Raw genomic sequence first — 17,490 nt, 5'->3', positions numbered from 1 at the left:
TACATAGCAGGCTAAGCAAAAACCTGTAACCATATTTTACTTCTTTACTCCATGTTAATAGTGCCTAAGTATCATATCATATCTCTTGTTTCCTAAACCTGTCTTGAAGGTGTTTCCATCTGTCATTCCCTCTGCTTACCTTATCTGTGGTTTCCTTGTCACTAGTTTCCCTTAGTAAATCTTTCCACTACTAGTAATTGTACAGCACTTTTAAAATGTAGAACTGGTTTTGATACTTATTTCTCTTACCATTATAGGACCTTTGTCGTCATCATTGTTGGATATTCCTAAAGCCAAACTATAGTGTTTCTCATGAGAATGAGAATACAGTGAAGGGCCATCTCTCCTAATGCAATCAAAAATGTTTGGAAGTTATAATCCTGATCTAACTTTTTCATATCTTAAACTAGCTATTTTGTACTACAGTATTTAATCCTCTGTATGTTCCATGTCATTCATTATCTAACTTTTAAGAAAGTTTTTTTTTTTGTCTTTCATGGTCTTGAACTCTGGTCCTGGGCACTGTCCCTGAGCTCTTCAGCTCAAGGTTAGCTCTCTACCACTTGAATCACAGCACCACTTCCAGTTTTCTGGTGGTTAATTGCTGATAAGAGTTTCATGGACTTTTCTGCTGGGCTGGCTTTGAACTGCGACGCGCAGATCTCAGCCTCCTGAGTAGCTAGATCACAGTCATGAGCCACCGGTGCCCGGCAAGAAAGATTTTTTGTTTTACTCAAAGATTTTCTTTCTTGTGTAATATTTTCTTTATAAATGAATAGCTTTGCCATTCTTGGTTGTTGAATAAATTTGCTCCTAGCATTTCTTCTAGACTACTTACATAATCTCCCTTTCCCCTTTAGTCTTATATGTACGTCAGGAATGTACATCATGCTTTAGGAACAACCACTAAATCTTCCATGGCTGAAAACCATGAAATTTAACTAGACACTGATGGCTCACACCTGTGAGCCTAGCTACTCAGGAGGCTAGATCTGAAGATCATGGTTCAAAGCCATTCCAGGCAGGGAAGGCCGTGAGACTTGTACCTCCAATTGACCATCAGAAAACTGGAACTGGCACTGTGGCTCAAAGTGGCAGTTGAGCCAAAAAGCTCAGGGACAATGCCCAGGCCTAAGTTCAAGCCCCAGGACCAGCAAAACATAAACAAAAATCCACACAGCTTTCTTTTGTACTCCTGTTGCATGTCTGTCCTGGTTCAGCTGGTTTCTCTGTGTTGTAATATTGGCACAGTTATGGGACTCAGTCTGACAGCATTATCACTGAACAATGACTCTTAAAAAGCTTTCAGTGGACATGACAAGTCACTTTGGTTTCTCTTTCATTAGGTAAAGCCACCTAACTTCAAGAGGCCAGGGAAGAGTAGTCTTTTTTTTGAAGGACCAGGAATATATTGCCTCTACAATTGCTAATTTCTCCTTCATTGCTACATGATAGTTTGAAAACATTTGTATCTCACTGAGTTGAAATGATAATAAAAGTATGTAAGCAATATAGAATTTGTTTTGTTTGGCAGTTGGCTCTGGATCTCTGTCATTTCAAGCCCACTACCTGGCAAACTAACTTCAGTCATGTTAGAAACCCAATAATAATGAAATCTTTGTTTTCTAAGTTAGTGACTTTCAACCTGGACTGTACTCCACATGGAGAGCTTTTCTATAAATAAATCAACAAAGCCTGAATCTTACCCCAAGAAGCTAAATCAGCATCCCTGAGGATAGGCTTGAGTATCTGAATTTTGTAAGTTTTCTATGTAGTTCTAATGTATAAACAGATAAGAATTCCTAGCTTCTATGATCATGGTTTTCTGGAGAGGCTCTTTAACATGAAGCCTTACTTTTATTATTTCCCTAAGACTTACTCTATTTCCTGTTACTTTAGCACCAAACCCAAGTTATATATTCATTTTTATATTTATTTATGTTTTGTCTGCCTCTGATACATTTTAAGAACTAGCACCACATCTAATTGCTTCATCATATATCTAGTTTATGTCTAGTATCTGTTACCTAGAAGGTTTCACAAGTTTGTTTTCTTTTTCTTTTTCTTTTTTTTCTGATACAAGTTTGTTTTCTTTTTTTTCTGATACCCATGTCTAACTACAGATCCTCATGGTTTGGAGCTTTTGTTGGGCCCATGTAATATTCTCTTTTTCTTACATTTTATCTTTTTGTCTTTCTCTTTCATTAGATGAGATAAATAATATTTTGAAATGAAGGAAAATACAAATCCAACATTGGAAAATTATAAAGCAAAATACACGCAAACGGGAAAGGTTATTATTATTCCTATTAACATTTCAGGATTGGACTTTATCACAGTAGTGTCCACTTAACTTGCAGTCCCGGTCATCATCAGTATCTGATAATCGGATTTCATACTATTTATTGAAAAAAATATTTTGTTCTAAGAACTTTATATTAAAGAAAAAAACTGGGATACAAGACTTTATTGATTGGTTGATTGATTGATTGTCATTTGAAGGGCTTGAACTCAGGACCTAGGCGCTAGCCCTTTGCTACTTTGTGACTCAGCTCCACTTTTGGTTTTTGACTGGTTAATTGGAGATAAGAGTCTTAGGGACTTTTTTTTTTTTTTTCCCCCAGGCTAACTATTTAAACTGTGATCCTCAGATCTCAGCCTTTTGAGTACTTAGGTTACAGGTGTGATCCACTGACACCTGGCTGATTTTTTTTTTAATAGACCTTAAAAAATATTTCAGGAAAGTATCCATTGCACATGAATCCAGAGTAACTTACTATGGCTTCTTACTATTCATGCTTTTTTGGCCCATTTTATTGATTGGAAATCTTTTAATGATATAAATTGCATAGGCTGATTGCTGTTTCATGTCTGACTTTTTGAGTCCTTTTCTTGGCATGTCCTACTTTGACCCACCCTTTCTTTGTGCTTAGGAAAGACCTACATATTTTACCTGCTTCTGCTTTTTTTTTGGGGGGGGGTCCAGTTGTGGGGCCTGAACTCTGGGCCTGGGCGCTTTCCCTCAGCTCTTCAGCTCAAGGCTAGCGCTCTACCATTTGAGCCACAGTGCCACTTCCGGCTTTTTTCTTTTTGCTTATGTGGTGCTGAGGAATCGAACCTAGGGCCTCAGGCATGCAAGGCAAGTGCTCTACCACTGAGCCAACTTCCCAGCCCCTGCCTCTGCTTTTTTATTCTTAATGGTTACAGTTACTTGAGCAAGGTAATGAGTCCATTTCCTATGGAGCATTGTGAGCCCCTCCTTTATTTTTCCCCTACCATCTCTTTCCTCCTCAACTCCTCCCCGCCCCCCCCCCCCCCCAACCCACACATACATACACTCTGCCCCACCGCTGCTTTTGTTCTGGATCTAGTGTGTTGTAATTATGGTTTTACTATTTCTTGCCAGTCTTCTATTTTGTGAACCTGTTTTTTTCTGTGCCGTTCCTGGAGGCTTAGACTCAGGGTTTGGAAACTGTCTTTTGCTCAAGGCTGGCACTCTACTACTTGAGCCACAGTTTACTTCTGGGTTTTTGGTGCTTAATTGGAGATAAGTGTTTCAGGAACTCCAATCCTCAAATCTCAGCCTTCTGAGTAACTAGGATTATAGCCATGAGCTGTAAACCTGTAAACTGCCTGTATGTAAGCCAGTATATGGCATTATATGGACTCTGTGGTTGTTGAATGAATAAATAAAAATATGCCTTCTGTCTTAGTATTCGTGTCTTCTGTGTTTGTAATATTCCATACATGGCTTTGCATAGAATAATTTAGAAGATGAGCTAATTATGCTTCACAAAATAACTCACTGTGGTAAACTGTATTTTCTATGTTTTGAATTTATTTGTTGTTTTTTGTTGTTGTTGTTGTTGTTGTCCATGGTAGGGCTTGAAGTCAAGGCCTGGGCACTGTCTCTGAGTTTTTTCATTCAAAACTAGTGTTCTACCACTTTGAACCACAGTATCATTTCTTGTTTTCTGGTGGTTAAATGGAGACAAGAGTCTACAGCCTTTCCTACCCGGCCTGGCTTTGAACTATGATTCTCAGATCTCAGCCTCCCGAGTAGCTGGGATTACAAGTGTGAACCACAGTATCTGGCTATGTTTTGAAATTTAAACACAAATAAATACTGTGTTTGAACATTACTTTAAAAAGGGAGTGTGAACTGCTAGTGCTTAAGAACTCTAATGCTAATTGAAATGTCTATTATGGGACAAAGGACTGATACCATACTCTCTATTGGACAGAACACTGAAAGGCTTGATTCTGGGTCCTTATTTCTAGTTAGAAAAGAGCATGATTCACTGTTCTCAAATGTTTGTAGTTACCTTTTGGTTTTTGAAGTTTGAATTGATCCTCTGTAAATATTGCTTTAAAACAAAAGTAGTCAGTATTACAGTAGAGAATAGTGATATTCAACCAGAGTGGAGGACACTGTCTCTTTTTTGGTAGGACAGATTTCCTAGATGTATGAAGTGATTGGTGATCATGGCATAGTTTATAGGCACATCTATATACATTTTTAAGTAGGTGAAAATTGTGTCCAAGTACTATCAAGTGTGGTCTTGAGGGGAGAGAAGTGTTGCAATTGGGTATTGTGCACCTGGCCACTAGCCTGTATTTTGATCAGGCTTTTTTATAACCAGGAAATATTGTCAACTTCCGCCTCCCCCATTATTATAGCACCTACGCCACATCCTGTTCCCCACTGAAAATTTTATATTCTCAAAATATTGGCCTTAGGGTAGTCACTTAGGTTTGCTATGCTGAATCTTAGTGGGCCTAGTGAAATAATGTTTTGGAAAATAAAAGAACTGAGTGTCTTGAGAGGAGTACTGTGAGAAGAAATACTGATAAAATGGTTTAGTAATATTCTAAACCATATTGACAGCTATCATTATCTTGGCCTTTACTGATCAAGTTTTAAATAAATAAGTATATTAGTTATAGCTACTCAGGAGCCAAGCTATATGTCATCAGTGGATAGAATTACTTCTTTAATATTGGTAACCATTGATATATCACAAGTAATGTTTGGTATAATAGGTTTTTAAATGTCTAGTTTGTGAGTTTTTATTAAAGTCAGTACTCTCAAGGTTACTCAGATGTATGATGTAGCATATGTACATTAATTTTTAATATTAATCTTTATAATTTTATTTATATACTTGAGGTTTATTTTAAATTCCTGTAATGATTAAAATATGTGAGAATATTAGTAGTTACAGATATGGTATTTGAAAGGCAATACATCATTATTTTGACATTTCCATTCTTACTTTCTTTTGTCCTCTTTTTTTCTTTTTTAAAGAATTAATGTGCCATCTGGAAACCTGAGATCATGCCATAAAAGGAATTTGGGCTTTTTTTGGCAACGATTCATCAGGGTGTGCTATGATCTGCACCTTATCAGAATAATAAAACATACTTAAAAAGGTGTATTAACTCATATGTTCCAAAACATTTTTATATTGAGAATTTTTACATAGATGTGAAGGGAATAAAAGAAATACTCCTACTATTAATGTTAAGGTTGTTAATAGTACAGTTGTTGAATTCTCAAACCCAAATGTATCAAAATTCTGTGTGACTGAAACTATTCTAAGCTATTTCTAGATCTTCCTTTCAATGTTAAAATAAGCAAATACAATTAATTTATTTTTTTGCGGGGGGAGTTACAGTATTACATCGCAATTAACTTGCATTGTTTTTCTGAACAATATAGCCACTGGAATTGTCAGCCAAAGGGTTTATTTTTGGAACTTTTTTTAACTCTTAAAAAGTAACAATTTGTTTTTGTTTTTGTTTTTAAAATTAATTGAGAGAAAATAGCTGAAATCATGCACTGAAAGGGTTAAGTCGACATGAAAGAATTCATTTCCACTTTAATGACCTAGCCTTGCTGGGTTAGGACGATAGGGAACATGCTTCTGACTTGTACTCCTATTGCCAATTAACACCTCCTATAACAGGTTGCCTCAGCTAGTCATTGAAGCTCAAGCAGTAGAAATAGTTTACATGCAGCGTGTTTTTCACACTACTTGTTTAATACTCACAAAATTAAAGTATTAAAAGGTTGTTTCTTACCTTGCTGGGTAAGAGGTAAACAATACAGTGGTAGATATTTGTATATGTTTGAATTTATTTTGTATTCATTTTTAAGGGTTTATTTAATCAAGAAAATCAAAGGTGGTTTTATTAAATTTTTAAATTTTATGATATAATTTGTTGAGGTTTAATGGATGCAATAAAATTAAAAGTTATATTCTGTCATTTGTTCATTATTTACAAGCTTACATTTGAAATATGGGGAAGGAGGTCTTGGGTTTTTTTTTTAAACTTTTATTTTTTTAAATATTTTTTGTTTATTGGGGGTTTGAACCCAGGACATTGCAGTTACTAGGCAATCCCTTTGGCACTGAGCTATATCCTGGCCCTATGTTTGATTTTGTTTTTAAAATATAATCACCTTCGTTTGTTAATTAAGTCTGTTTTCTTTTTGTTAAAACACTCGTATCTTATTGGATTTTTCAGGACTTTTAAATATAGTTCTAAAATCTGTGATCAAATATTCCATTATTTACAACCATTATGAAATAAGTCCTATGTACTATTTTAATACTAGAACAACTATATTTAAAAATTTTGAAATGTCATTTTTAAGATAACTTTGTATATTTAGATCTTTTGGGGGTACTGCAATTTGGTGAAATATTATTTTAGATGTATTCTAAGTGACATTTTGGTGTATGTTTGATCAGCAGGTATTTTAGTAATAAAATTGGCTTAATAATTGATATCAGTTCACACTACGAGAAAGGTGGAGTAATGCAACTAATAGTGTTAACCAATTTGTTAAAAGGCCTGAGTAGGTAACACTATTATAATGACAAATGCCTTTTTTTTTAACACTTAGTCAACAAGGGCTACCCAAATAAAAGTCACAGCTTTTTATGCTAGATCAGATTTTTAACCTGGATAGGGGAGGAGAGAACAAAACAATAAGAACCAAATAACCATGTCTCAATATAATCACTTCTAAAATTTGTGGACTCAGGTAATAATTTCTGTTTACTCAATATGGCAGATAAAAATTTATGTACAAAGATAAATTTGATGCTGTTCAGGAGTTCACAAGAGGTTTTACATCACTGATTTGTTAGACTTTCATGTTTGAAAAAGACTGGTTATACTATTTGCCCTTCAATTGTATAGGTAGCTGCCTTATACATTTCTTCAGTTTACAGATTGTAAACCTTTATAAGACAAAATGAGACCTAAGTGATTTCAAAGTTGCTCGTAGTAATTAAGTATTGAGGATTTACATTTTAAAAATATAGCATTTTCTTTTCTTTGTAAATGATATGTGCATTTTGGCTTTATCATATTTTACAGAAATTTACAACTGTATACCAGATTCCCATTGTCAAATGGAAACATTGCTTTGAGATTTAATAGTGGACTATAAAGTCAAAGGACCTTGAGAGTTTCCCATTTTACTTATCTGTTAACAGTGATATATTGCAGTGGCAATGGGTGAAGGATAGACCAATTTTCTTTAGTTCTTGATTTTTTTGTTTCTTTAAGTACCTCCTTAGTTACTATTATAGTTGTTACTAAAGCCCCTGAAATCATATTCAATCTCCAAAAAGGTGCTTTTCAATCTTGTTACTGTGGTCAAACAGAAGTTTTCAGTAAATGAAAAACAAGTGAGAAGATTCACATCCTGCACATTATTCAGGACATATATAATTTTTTCTTATTTTTGATCACATGTCCATTTTAGTTAAGTGTAAATCAAAGAAACAGTATTGGAAATATGAGACAAAAGGGCAGGAAAAATTAAAAACTTAAAGGGACTTGGAAACTTTCTTTGGTAAGATAAAAAGACATCAGCTGTAGCCTATTCCTCTACTTGCACTTTCTAATCCATGACCTTACCACTCTTACCTAGTATTTCCTTTTTCACTGAACCTCTTGACTCGTACTTATTTGTTTTTTTTCTTTCAAAAAAATTTTTAAGCCCAGGCTATCCTTAAAGTAATTAATCCTCCTCCTGTGCCTCCAGAATGCTGGGTTACAGTTGTGCACTGCCTTTCCCGACTATAGTTTGTTTTTTTCTTATGTTAGCTGATATTTAAAATAGAGCTATGTCTTAGTATTTTTATTTGTTTTAAAGAAGTACTGCCAGATAAAGCTTTTTACCATAAAAAAAAAAAAAAAAGAAGTACTGCCAGAGCAGGGAAGGTGGCTCAGTGGTAAAGTGCTTGCCTTGCATGTGTAAAGCACTGGGTTTGATTCCTCAGCACCACATAAGCAGAAAAGGCAGGAAGTGGTGAAGCGCTAGCCTTGAGCCTGAACAGCTGAGGGACAGTGCCCAGGCCAAGAGTTCAGGCCCCATGACTGACCAAAAAAAAGGGAGAAGTACTCCCTAACCAGGTGCTGGTAGCTCACACCTGTAATCCTAGCCACCTAGAAGGCTGAGATCTGGGGATCACAGTTTGGGAAGTCAGCCAGACAGGAAAGACCATGAGACTCTTATCACCAATAAACTACTCAAAAAAAGCTGGAAGTGGCACTGTGGCTCAAGTGGTAGAGTACTAGCCTCGAGCATAAAGAGGCTCAAGGACAGCGCCCAGGTCTCGAGTTCAAGCCCCAGGGCTAGCCAAAAAGGAAAGAAAGAAAAAGCATTGCAAGTGATACTGATAGTCAGGGAGTTTGATTACCACTGTACTGTATAATATAGTCCAGTGGAAAGAAGCAAGGATCATAGTGGCCTGGAGTTCAATATGAGAAAATTTTTATATTAGTTCAAATCACCTATAGAGGAGCTAAACTTAGTGAGTTCCCTGTAACTTACTTAATTAACATCAAGTCCCAGGACTGGGACACACACACAAACAAATCTCATGTATTTAATTCTTATGCCCTACACAAATAAAAATACTTCTTTAAAACTTCTTATGCTTCTTTTAAATTTTCCTATATGTCATTATTTTCGAGTTATTTTTCTGTCCTGTGTAACTCAGATTTTGATAGTGAAAGATTCTTTAAAATTGAAAACCCATACTTAGAGCCAGAAAAGTCTCCATCCTTGAAATGCTCCAAAATACTTCATGCTGGAAAACACATAAGCCTACCTAGTTGTTTTATAGATTAATTCCTAACTTACTTATGTATCTCCTTAAATCAGAGCCACCCAAAAGAAATCTGTCTCTATCAGACCATATATGTCACTTGTGTACCATTCACTTAGCTTTCTTTTTTGTACTCCCAGCTTTATAAGTAAAAAAAACCAAACCTTTGTGATCATAAGGCATACAGTTGCTACATCTACATTTTGTAATAAAATTTTCAAAATCATAGCTTATGCTACCTCACTGTGCATATATTAGATCTCCTGAATTTACTCAAAATCTTTGACCTACATTTCCTTTTCCCACTTCCAACCTCTGGTAACCACCATTCTACTCTCTTTATGAGTTCAGCGTTTCCAGATTCTGCGAATAGATGAAATCATGTCTTTCACCTAACATAACATCCTCAAGATTCATCTTTGTTGTTGCAAAAAGCAAGGTTTTCTTCTTTTATGGCTGAATAATATGCCAGTTTAGATATCCACACTTGTCCAATGTTCTACATAGCAATGGATGTAGTGAGTATGGGCGCTCAGGTATTTTTTTATGGTGATTTTTGTTTCCTTGAGTACAAAACCCAGAAGAGATAGAGTTGTCTTGTAGTTCTGTTTATTGTTATTTCAACTGAGTTCATACTGTTTTTTACATTGACTAAATAATTTATGTTTCAGGCCAGGTGCTAGAGGCTCATGCCTGTAATCCTAGCTAATCAAGAAATTAAAAAAGATTGCATTTGAAGCCAACCGGGCAAGAAAGTCCATGAGTTGCTTATCTCTAATTAACCAGCAAAACACCAGATACGATGCTGTGGATCAAGAGAGTAAGGGCTTTAGCCTTGAGCTCAGATTTTTTTTTTGTAGTAATTTTGTTTCCTTTGAGTGTAAAATCCAGAAGAGAGATTATAATCTTTTATTTTTATTGATATTCTGAGCATCACTAATCCAAATGCTGAAGTGTTTCAGAATCCAAAAGCTAAGGGACAGTGCCCAGGCCCTGAGTTCAAGCCCTAGGATGTGCGTGCGTGCGTGCGTGCGTGCGTGCGTGCATGCGTGTGTGTGTATTTTTTCCACCAACATTGTACAAGGTTTCTTTTTCTCTACAACTTTGGCCTCTTTTTACTTTGGGGGAGGACCCTTTAAGAATATAGTTAAGGCTAGGTGCTGGTTGCTCATGCCTGTAATCCTTGCTACTCAAGAGGCTTAGATTTTTGAGAATCATGGTTCAAAGCCAGCCTGGGCAGGAATGTCCCTGAGTTTCTTATCTCCAATAAACCACTCAGAAAACCAGAAGTGGTGTTGTGGCTCAAGTGGTATAGACTGTTAGCCTTGAGCTGAAGAGCTGAGGGACAGCGCCCTGGCCCAGAGCTCAAGCCCCATAATTGACCCCCCCCCAAAAAAAAAAGGATATAGTTAAAATATTCAGTAAACAGCAGAATAAGGTACTTGTTTTTATTTTAAGATTATATTGCTGTTTAAGGTGGTTAGAGCTATCAGAAGAAGGTACTTTTAACAATATCAAAAGGATTTTTATAAACATTTTGGCTTTTAAAAACAGCTCTGCTTATTTACTGAAATAATTTATAGAAATGAAAAAGTAGTTTACAGAATTTGTACACCTTTAAAATTTGTACCTTGTTTGGCTGCTTTTGATAGATTGTACCAATTCACATTCCTACCAAGGCTTTTGAATATCCTTATTATACCCTCTCCAAAATTGGACATTGTAAAACTTGTTATGTAGGATAAAAAATGTCTTAATGTGTTAATTGGTATTTCTTTAATTAAAGAAGGTCAACTAGAGATGAACATTTTTTCATAGTTATTTCATCATGCATTTCTTTTGTAATTAGGTTTTAGTGGTTTTTAATTTGTATTGATATTGTTATAAATGTGATAGCTGTTTTAGAGTATTTGTTTTGCTTTGCTTTTAAATTTTTTAATATTCAGAAATTTTAGATTATGGTGTCAACTTTACCTTGTTTTATTGATTTGTTTGGGTATGTACCAAGCATTTTTCTTTATTCTTTATACTAGTATTTATTTATACTTTATACTAGTATTTTTGGCATAGTTTTTCATATAGTTTTGTTTTTGAAAATATAAATCTTAATTCATGTGGGTGATGGTATAGCATATTGTAGAAAAGCAAATTTCATTTTAAATGTTTCTAGTATTAACCAAGAAAAACTGAAAAGCAAGTGTGTTCAATTCTTTTATTTTTATTTTTATTTTTATTTTTTGTGAACATACTGTACAGAGGGGAGAGTGTGTTCAATTCTATGGTGATAGCTTTGAAATATAAATAATGTGAAAATTTCTGTAAAAGTATAGATTTGGGTAGCACTCCATCTAATTGCAAAATAAAAGTAAACTGACTATCAGTACCACTGAAAAAGTTAGAACAATGAACTCCAAAAAAGTGCCAGAGCCAAATGTTTTAGTAATGAACTCTCCCCCAATTTTTTTTTTTTTTTTTTTTTTTTTTGTCAGTGGTGGGGCCTGAACTCTGGTCCTCAAGGTTAGCTCTAACACTCAAGGCTAGAGCTCCACCACTTGAGCCACAGCACCACTTCTAGCCTTTTCTGCTTATGTGGTGCTGAGGCATCAAACTCAGGGCCTCATGCTTGCAAGGAAAGCACTCTACCACTGAGCCACCTTCCCAGCCCCACTCCCCAGTTCTTAAGACATGGTATTCATGCACATACACAGATTATTAGGCCATAGAAAATAGAAAAGTTTGTAATTGGAGAACTTGTAAACAGTTCTTATTTAAAAAAATATTTTATAAATCTGCTATACTGCTAAAAAAGAATAATGGGGGAAAAAACAGGCCAATCTCACTTTGAAAACAAAAATTATGAATAAAAACTATTATATCAAACATGAACCATTTGTCCGAGAAGTTCAAAGATGATTTATTGCTGGGAAGCAAGATAAGTAAACCATAGTGACCATACAGGTTGAGCATTACTAATCTAGATACTAAAGTGCTTCAGAATCTAAAATGTTTAAGCCTTTCTAAAGTTTCAGATATGAGAGAGCATTTCAGATACTTGAATTAGGGATGTTCTATGGGTAAAGTCCATGTAAATACTCCATGTTCTAGACTGCAAGATCTGAAGCACTTCAGGTTCCAAGTATTTCAGTTAAAAATACATTAATTGTAAATCCTTTTGACTGAGAAATTTTGCTTAGTCTTATTTGTTTTTGTGCTGATCCTGGGGCTTGAACTCAGGGCCTGGATACTGTCCCTAAGCTTTTTTTGCTCAAGCCTAGTGCTCTACCACTTGAGCCATAGCTACACTTTGAATTTTTTGGTTGTTAATTGGTGCTAAGAGTCTCATGGACTTTCTTTCCTTGGCTGGCTCTGAACTGAGTTTCTCTGATCTCAGCTTCCTGAATAGTAAGGATTACAGGTGTGAGTCACCATTCAATTGTTTTGTTATTTTTAAATAGCATATACATGAATTTTCATATAAAAATCTGTTTTGAATGTTTTTGTTTCATACATGGAAGCTAGATACAAATATAACTGGACTTGATAACTTATACAGAACTCTAGGCATTCATACACAGTCAGACTAAAGAGGATACCCTTAGGGGAGGAACACAGAGGCATAACTCCTCTGAACATTTTAAATATTATTTATGGAAATGATTTTCAGGAAATGGAAACATTGGGTTTTTTGGTGGTGGTGGTGGTATTTTTTTTCTTTTTCTTTTTTTTTCTTTTTCTTTTGTTTGTTATAGGGAGCAATGGTGGGGCACAGAAAGGAAAGGAGAAAGGGTGAATAAATGTAGTCATAGTATTAGTATACACTACCACCAGGCAGAAAATGAACTATGCAACTTATGGGCAGTGATGGGAGAGACGGGGAAAGCAAAGGAAGGGTTGACATTGTCCAAAAAAGAAATTTACTCATTATCTGACTTATGAAATAGTAACCTCTTGTATAACACCTTAAGTATAACAACAAAACAATACACTATTTAAAAGTCCCATTTTATGTTTTAATAAGAGATTTAGTCTGTTGATATTTTTCACAATTAATATATCTGACTATATCATGTGATTTGGTACTTTTTACCTTTCTTCACTTCCTATATTTTTTTCCCTTTTTTTGGTCAGCTGTGGGGCTTGAAATCCGGGCCTCGGCTCTGTCCCTGAGCTCTTTTGCTCAAGGCCAGCACTTTGCCACTTTGAGCCACAGCTCCCCTTCCACCATTTTTCTGGTGTTTAATTGGAGATAAAAGTTTCATGGACTTTCCTCCCCTGGCTGGCTTTGAATCGCGATTCTCAGCTCTCAGGCTCCTAAGTGGCCCAGTGTCTATATTGTTTTCATGTTTTCTGTTTTTGTAAACATATTCTTATTCCATACTCCAGACTGGCCTTGAACTTGGAGATCATTCCTGCTGCCTCTGCTTCCCAAAGAGTTGAATATGGTGTGGGCTACCATACTCAGCATTATTTTCCTTTTTGACATATGAGTCTCATGGATAGCCTTGGTCTTGTAATCCTTCATCTCTATCTCTAGAAAAGCTGGAATTGCAAGATGCCACTCACCATAGCTGGTTCTTACTATTGTTTTATTTTCTATCATTTTTTTTCTTCAGAGACTTGATATGGCATACATTATGGTTTAAATTTTATAGCTTTAAACTTAAAAAGATTTTCAGTCCTTATTTAATAGTAGAATAATCAGTATTTTCAAAGTCCATTTTCTCCTCCATTCGCAAGAGAATTTTGTATTCTTTATCATTGGATTCAGTTTGTCCTGGCATCCTTTCTTTTCTTAGTGTAATTTTAATTCTTGATTATTTTTCATCTTGACTACATTTGAGTTTATATTTCAGAGAAAAGAAACCTGTGTGTTTACTGACACCATAGTTTCATAAAATTTTGTTCATGATTCCTGCTTTGGGCTTCTTGAATCATCAGAATGCTGGCCTCCAGGAGTGATTTCTAAAGACAACAAATGTTGATTGTCTACAGCCCCTCATTTTTTCTACCATGGAGGCTAATCAAGTCATTTTTAATCTGTAGCTGTACAAGATCTTTCTCTCTGGACTCAGTTTTCAAGGTCTTAGTTGGGTTTTGTTTTATACTACTTAGTTGCATGTTATTCTGAAAAGGTGAACATGTAAGAAGTACAGTAGCCTAACATATTCTCTGTTAGTTAAGATTCTTAAAATCTGTATTTTTCCCTTTTCTCTCTTCTTTCTTCTTTCTTTCCCTATTTGTGTTTATTCTCCTTCCCTCCAAAGAAGGAAGACGACAAAGGCTGAAGGGCATCATAAAGCATTTGCCAAGCATGCTTAAGGCCCTAGCTTCAGTCCCCCCAGTATGGTGGGAAGAGGGGTATGGCTGACTAAGATATTTATTGCATGTGGCTTGTTCCCTCTCTCACCAGTAACTGCTGGCCTTTTCTGTTCTGTTGTATTTCAGTGTGTTCATTTATTCTTTCCAACCAATTTTAATGTATCCATTTATTCTTTCCAACCAACACATATTGAATTCTATGCACCACTTTTCTAGGTGGCTGTGCATAATGCTCAACAAAAAAAGTTTTCTTCTTTGATGTCAGGAATGATTAGTAATACATTTTGATGATGGTGTAATTTTTTTGTTTTCTAAAGTTTCTTATTTTATGACAGATTGAGAAAAGGATGAATGAATAGCTGCAGTTGATACCAGTTAAACTTTGTTCTTTGTATTATTTTAATGAATATAGTGTTTATTTCCCAATGTTCCTCAAACTTCTCATCACATCTAAGTCACTAAGTTACCTAACTTTTTATTAGGTAACTGAATAAAATTATATCACTGAAACTATAGTAACTTCTGTAGTTGGCTTAGCCTGATGGTACTTTAGCTTACAAAGTATTCATTCTGAAAGAAATTCTTACCTATTTGCAAGATAAGCAAATCCATTCAATGATGATAAATAGTGAATTTGGTCATTTTTAACTTCATTGTCTATCATTATTAAAATACATAGTTATAGGGCTTGCTTGTTTTTTCAATACTGTGTTCAAAAGAAAGTAAAGACAGGTGTTATTGGCTCACACTTAAAATTCTAGCTATTCAGGAGGCTGAGATGTGAAGATTGAGATTTAAAGCCAGCCCTGAAATGAGTCCATGGGACTCTTATCTCCAATTAACCAGCAAAAAAAAAAAAAAAGGAAGTGGAAATGTGGCTCCAGTGTTAGAGTGCACAGCCTTGGGCAACAAAGCTAAGTGAGAGCTTGAGGCTCTGAGTTAAATCTCTCCAGTACTTGTAACCACCCCCTCTCCCGCCAAAAAAGCAAGATTTTTTTTTTGGGGGGGGGTTAGTCATGGCACTAAACTTTGGCCCTGGATGCTGTCCCTCAGCTCTTCAGCTCAAAGCGCCACTTCCAGCTTTTTCTGCTTATGTGGTGCTGAGTAATCAAACCCAGGGCCTCATGAATGCAAGGCAAGCACTCTACCACTGAGCCATCTTCCCAGCCAAGTTAAGACATTTTTGTATGTGATTCTTATATTTAAAGAAAACTTAAATCTATAACCTTTTGTACTTTAGCCTTACAGTATTATGTGCATTTAAACCAACTCCCCCAGCAAAAGTGATAGAATATATTGTAGAGCTATAAGTATATAAAACCTTAATAAGTTTGGAATATAATCAGCCAACTAGTTGTTTAATTTCAGTAAGTAAAAGTATAAAAGCAAAATGAACATAGAGAAAAATGGGCTGAATTGCTCACTGTCCTAAGTCTTTTATTGACCTTCAAGAAGTTGAGGGAGGAAGTGGTTCTGTAGCTCAAGTGGTAGAGCACTAGCCTTGAGCTGAAGAGCTGAGGGGCAGCGCCCAGGCCTAGAATTCAAGCCCGAAAACAGACCAAAAAAAAAAAAAAAAAACCCCAAGAAGTTGAGGGAAGCATTGTGTTAGAATTTGAATAGTTAACTATAATGTAATTTGTAATAGACATTTTCAGGCAGAGAAGTATAAAGGAAACAGGATTTGGCAATTATTAAATAAAATCTCAGTATGTGTTATATTTGGTAAAGCCACAAAATTGTAGGCATCTTGAAGGTAAGAACTGTAAATTGTTTTGTGTAGCCAAATATTATAGTCCAAAGAGATTTACTTCTTAATGATAGAAAATAATTTTACAGGAGAAACTATCTTCATTAGCCCATGATATGATTGATAGTATTTGTGGGATTTTGTTTGTTTTTTTTGTGCCTGGAGTTTGAACTCAGGCACTGGCCCTTAGCTTCCTTGCTCAAGGTTAGTGCCTACCATTTGAACTATAGCTCCACTTCTGGCTCTTTTGTGGTAGTTAATTGTAGGTAAGAATCAGTATCACAGGCTTTCCTGCCCAGGCTGTCTTCAAGCAGAGATCCTCAGCTCTCATCTCATCTAGCTAAGATTATAGGCATGAGACTATATGGTGCCTAGCTAGTAGTATTTGTTTTAATGGTTTGAAGTTAAAGTAAACTTCAGATTCCTGACCATTCCTTTCTTGGCCAGTTTGTTCACACCTATTGTGTATATGGGCAACTTTACTAGTTGAAGTGTAAACGGTGTTAGCCACTCTTTCTTCTAGGGATCAGAAGTCTTTCCCCTTCCCTACCATCATTCTTCAAAGTGATCCCATAGCTCTAATCTATATGCTGAATATCTAAAACTGAACAGTCTCAGAGGATTTGCTGTTTGTGTTGATTCTTCAATTAATTGTGCTAGTCCAAAACATTTTACTTTGACATTGTACTCGAATTGTGATGACAAATGTGGACAGTTGGTGCTATTAGAAGTATTTTTATAGCCAAGCATTGCTGAAAGACTTCAACTTTATGACCACTGGAAACTTGCCTGAATGCTAAGTTTTATCTGTTTTCTTCAGGTTTGATACTTGCAAATATATTATGATTATTTGGGTTGTAACTAAGTTTAAAAAGTGCTTGACAGTTATTTCCAGAACTCTTAAAAACATTAAGCTTACAATGCTTGTAACTTTTAACTCTTACACTGTGTATTAATAGTTGATATACTTGCTTCTAGGGCCCACCTACAGATGCTCCTGCAGTGGACACAGCAGAACAAGTCTATATTTCTTCCTTGGCACTGTTAAAAGTAAGTAAGTGAAATAATGGTTTAGAAAATGTTGAGTTCACTTTTTGGTTTTTGTTTTTTTTGCCGGTCCTAGGACTTGTACTTAGGGCCTAGGCACTGTTCTGGAGCTTCTTTTTCTTAAGGGTAGTGCTCTACCACTAGAGTCACAGTGCCACTTCTGGCTTTTTCTGAGTAGTTAATTGGAGATAAAAATCTCACAAACTTTCCTACCTCTGCTACCTTTGAACTGAGATCCTTAGA

General features: G+C 35.6%; 1 protein-coding gene across 1 annotated transcript in view; it reads left to right on the top strand.

The window, feature by feature from the left end:
- The window catches only part of Psmd14 (proteasome 26S subunit, non-ATPase 14), a 96,938-nt gene that overhangs the window by 37,871 nt on the left and 41,577 nt on the right, over positions 1 to 17,490 (top strand). The window contains exon 4 of the mRNA XM_070022172.1: positions 17,179 to 17,250. Coding sequence (XP_069878273.1) covers positions 17,179 to 17,250 — 72 coding nt within the window. The remainder of the gene's footprint in view (positions 1 to 17,178; positions 17,251 to 17,490) is intronic.

This window comes from Dipodomys merriami, unplaced genomic scaffold, assembly GCF_024711535.1.
Source record: "Dipodomys merriami isolate MVZ:Mamm:240054 unplaced genomic scaffold, mDipMer1.0.p SCAF_1, whole genome shotgun sequence".
Taxonomy (NCBI): Eukaryota; Metazoa; Chordata; class Mammalia; order Rodentia; family Heteromyidae; genus Dipodomys; species Dipodomys merriami.
This window is presented reverse-complemented; position numbering and strand designations above follow the sequence as displayed.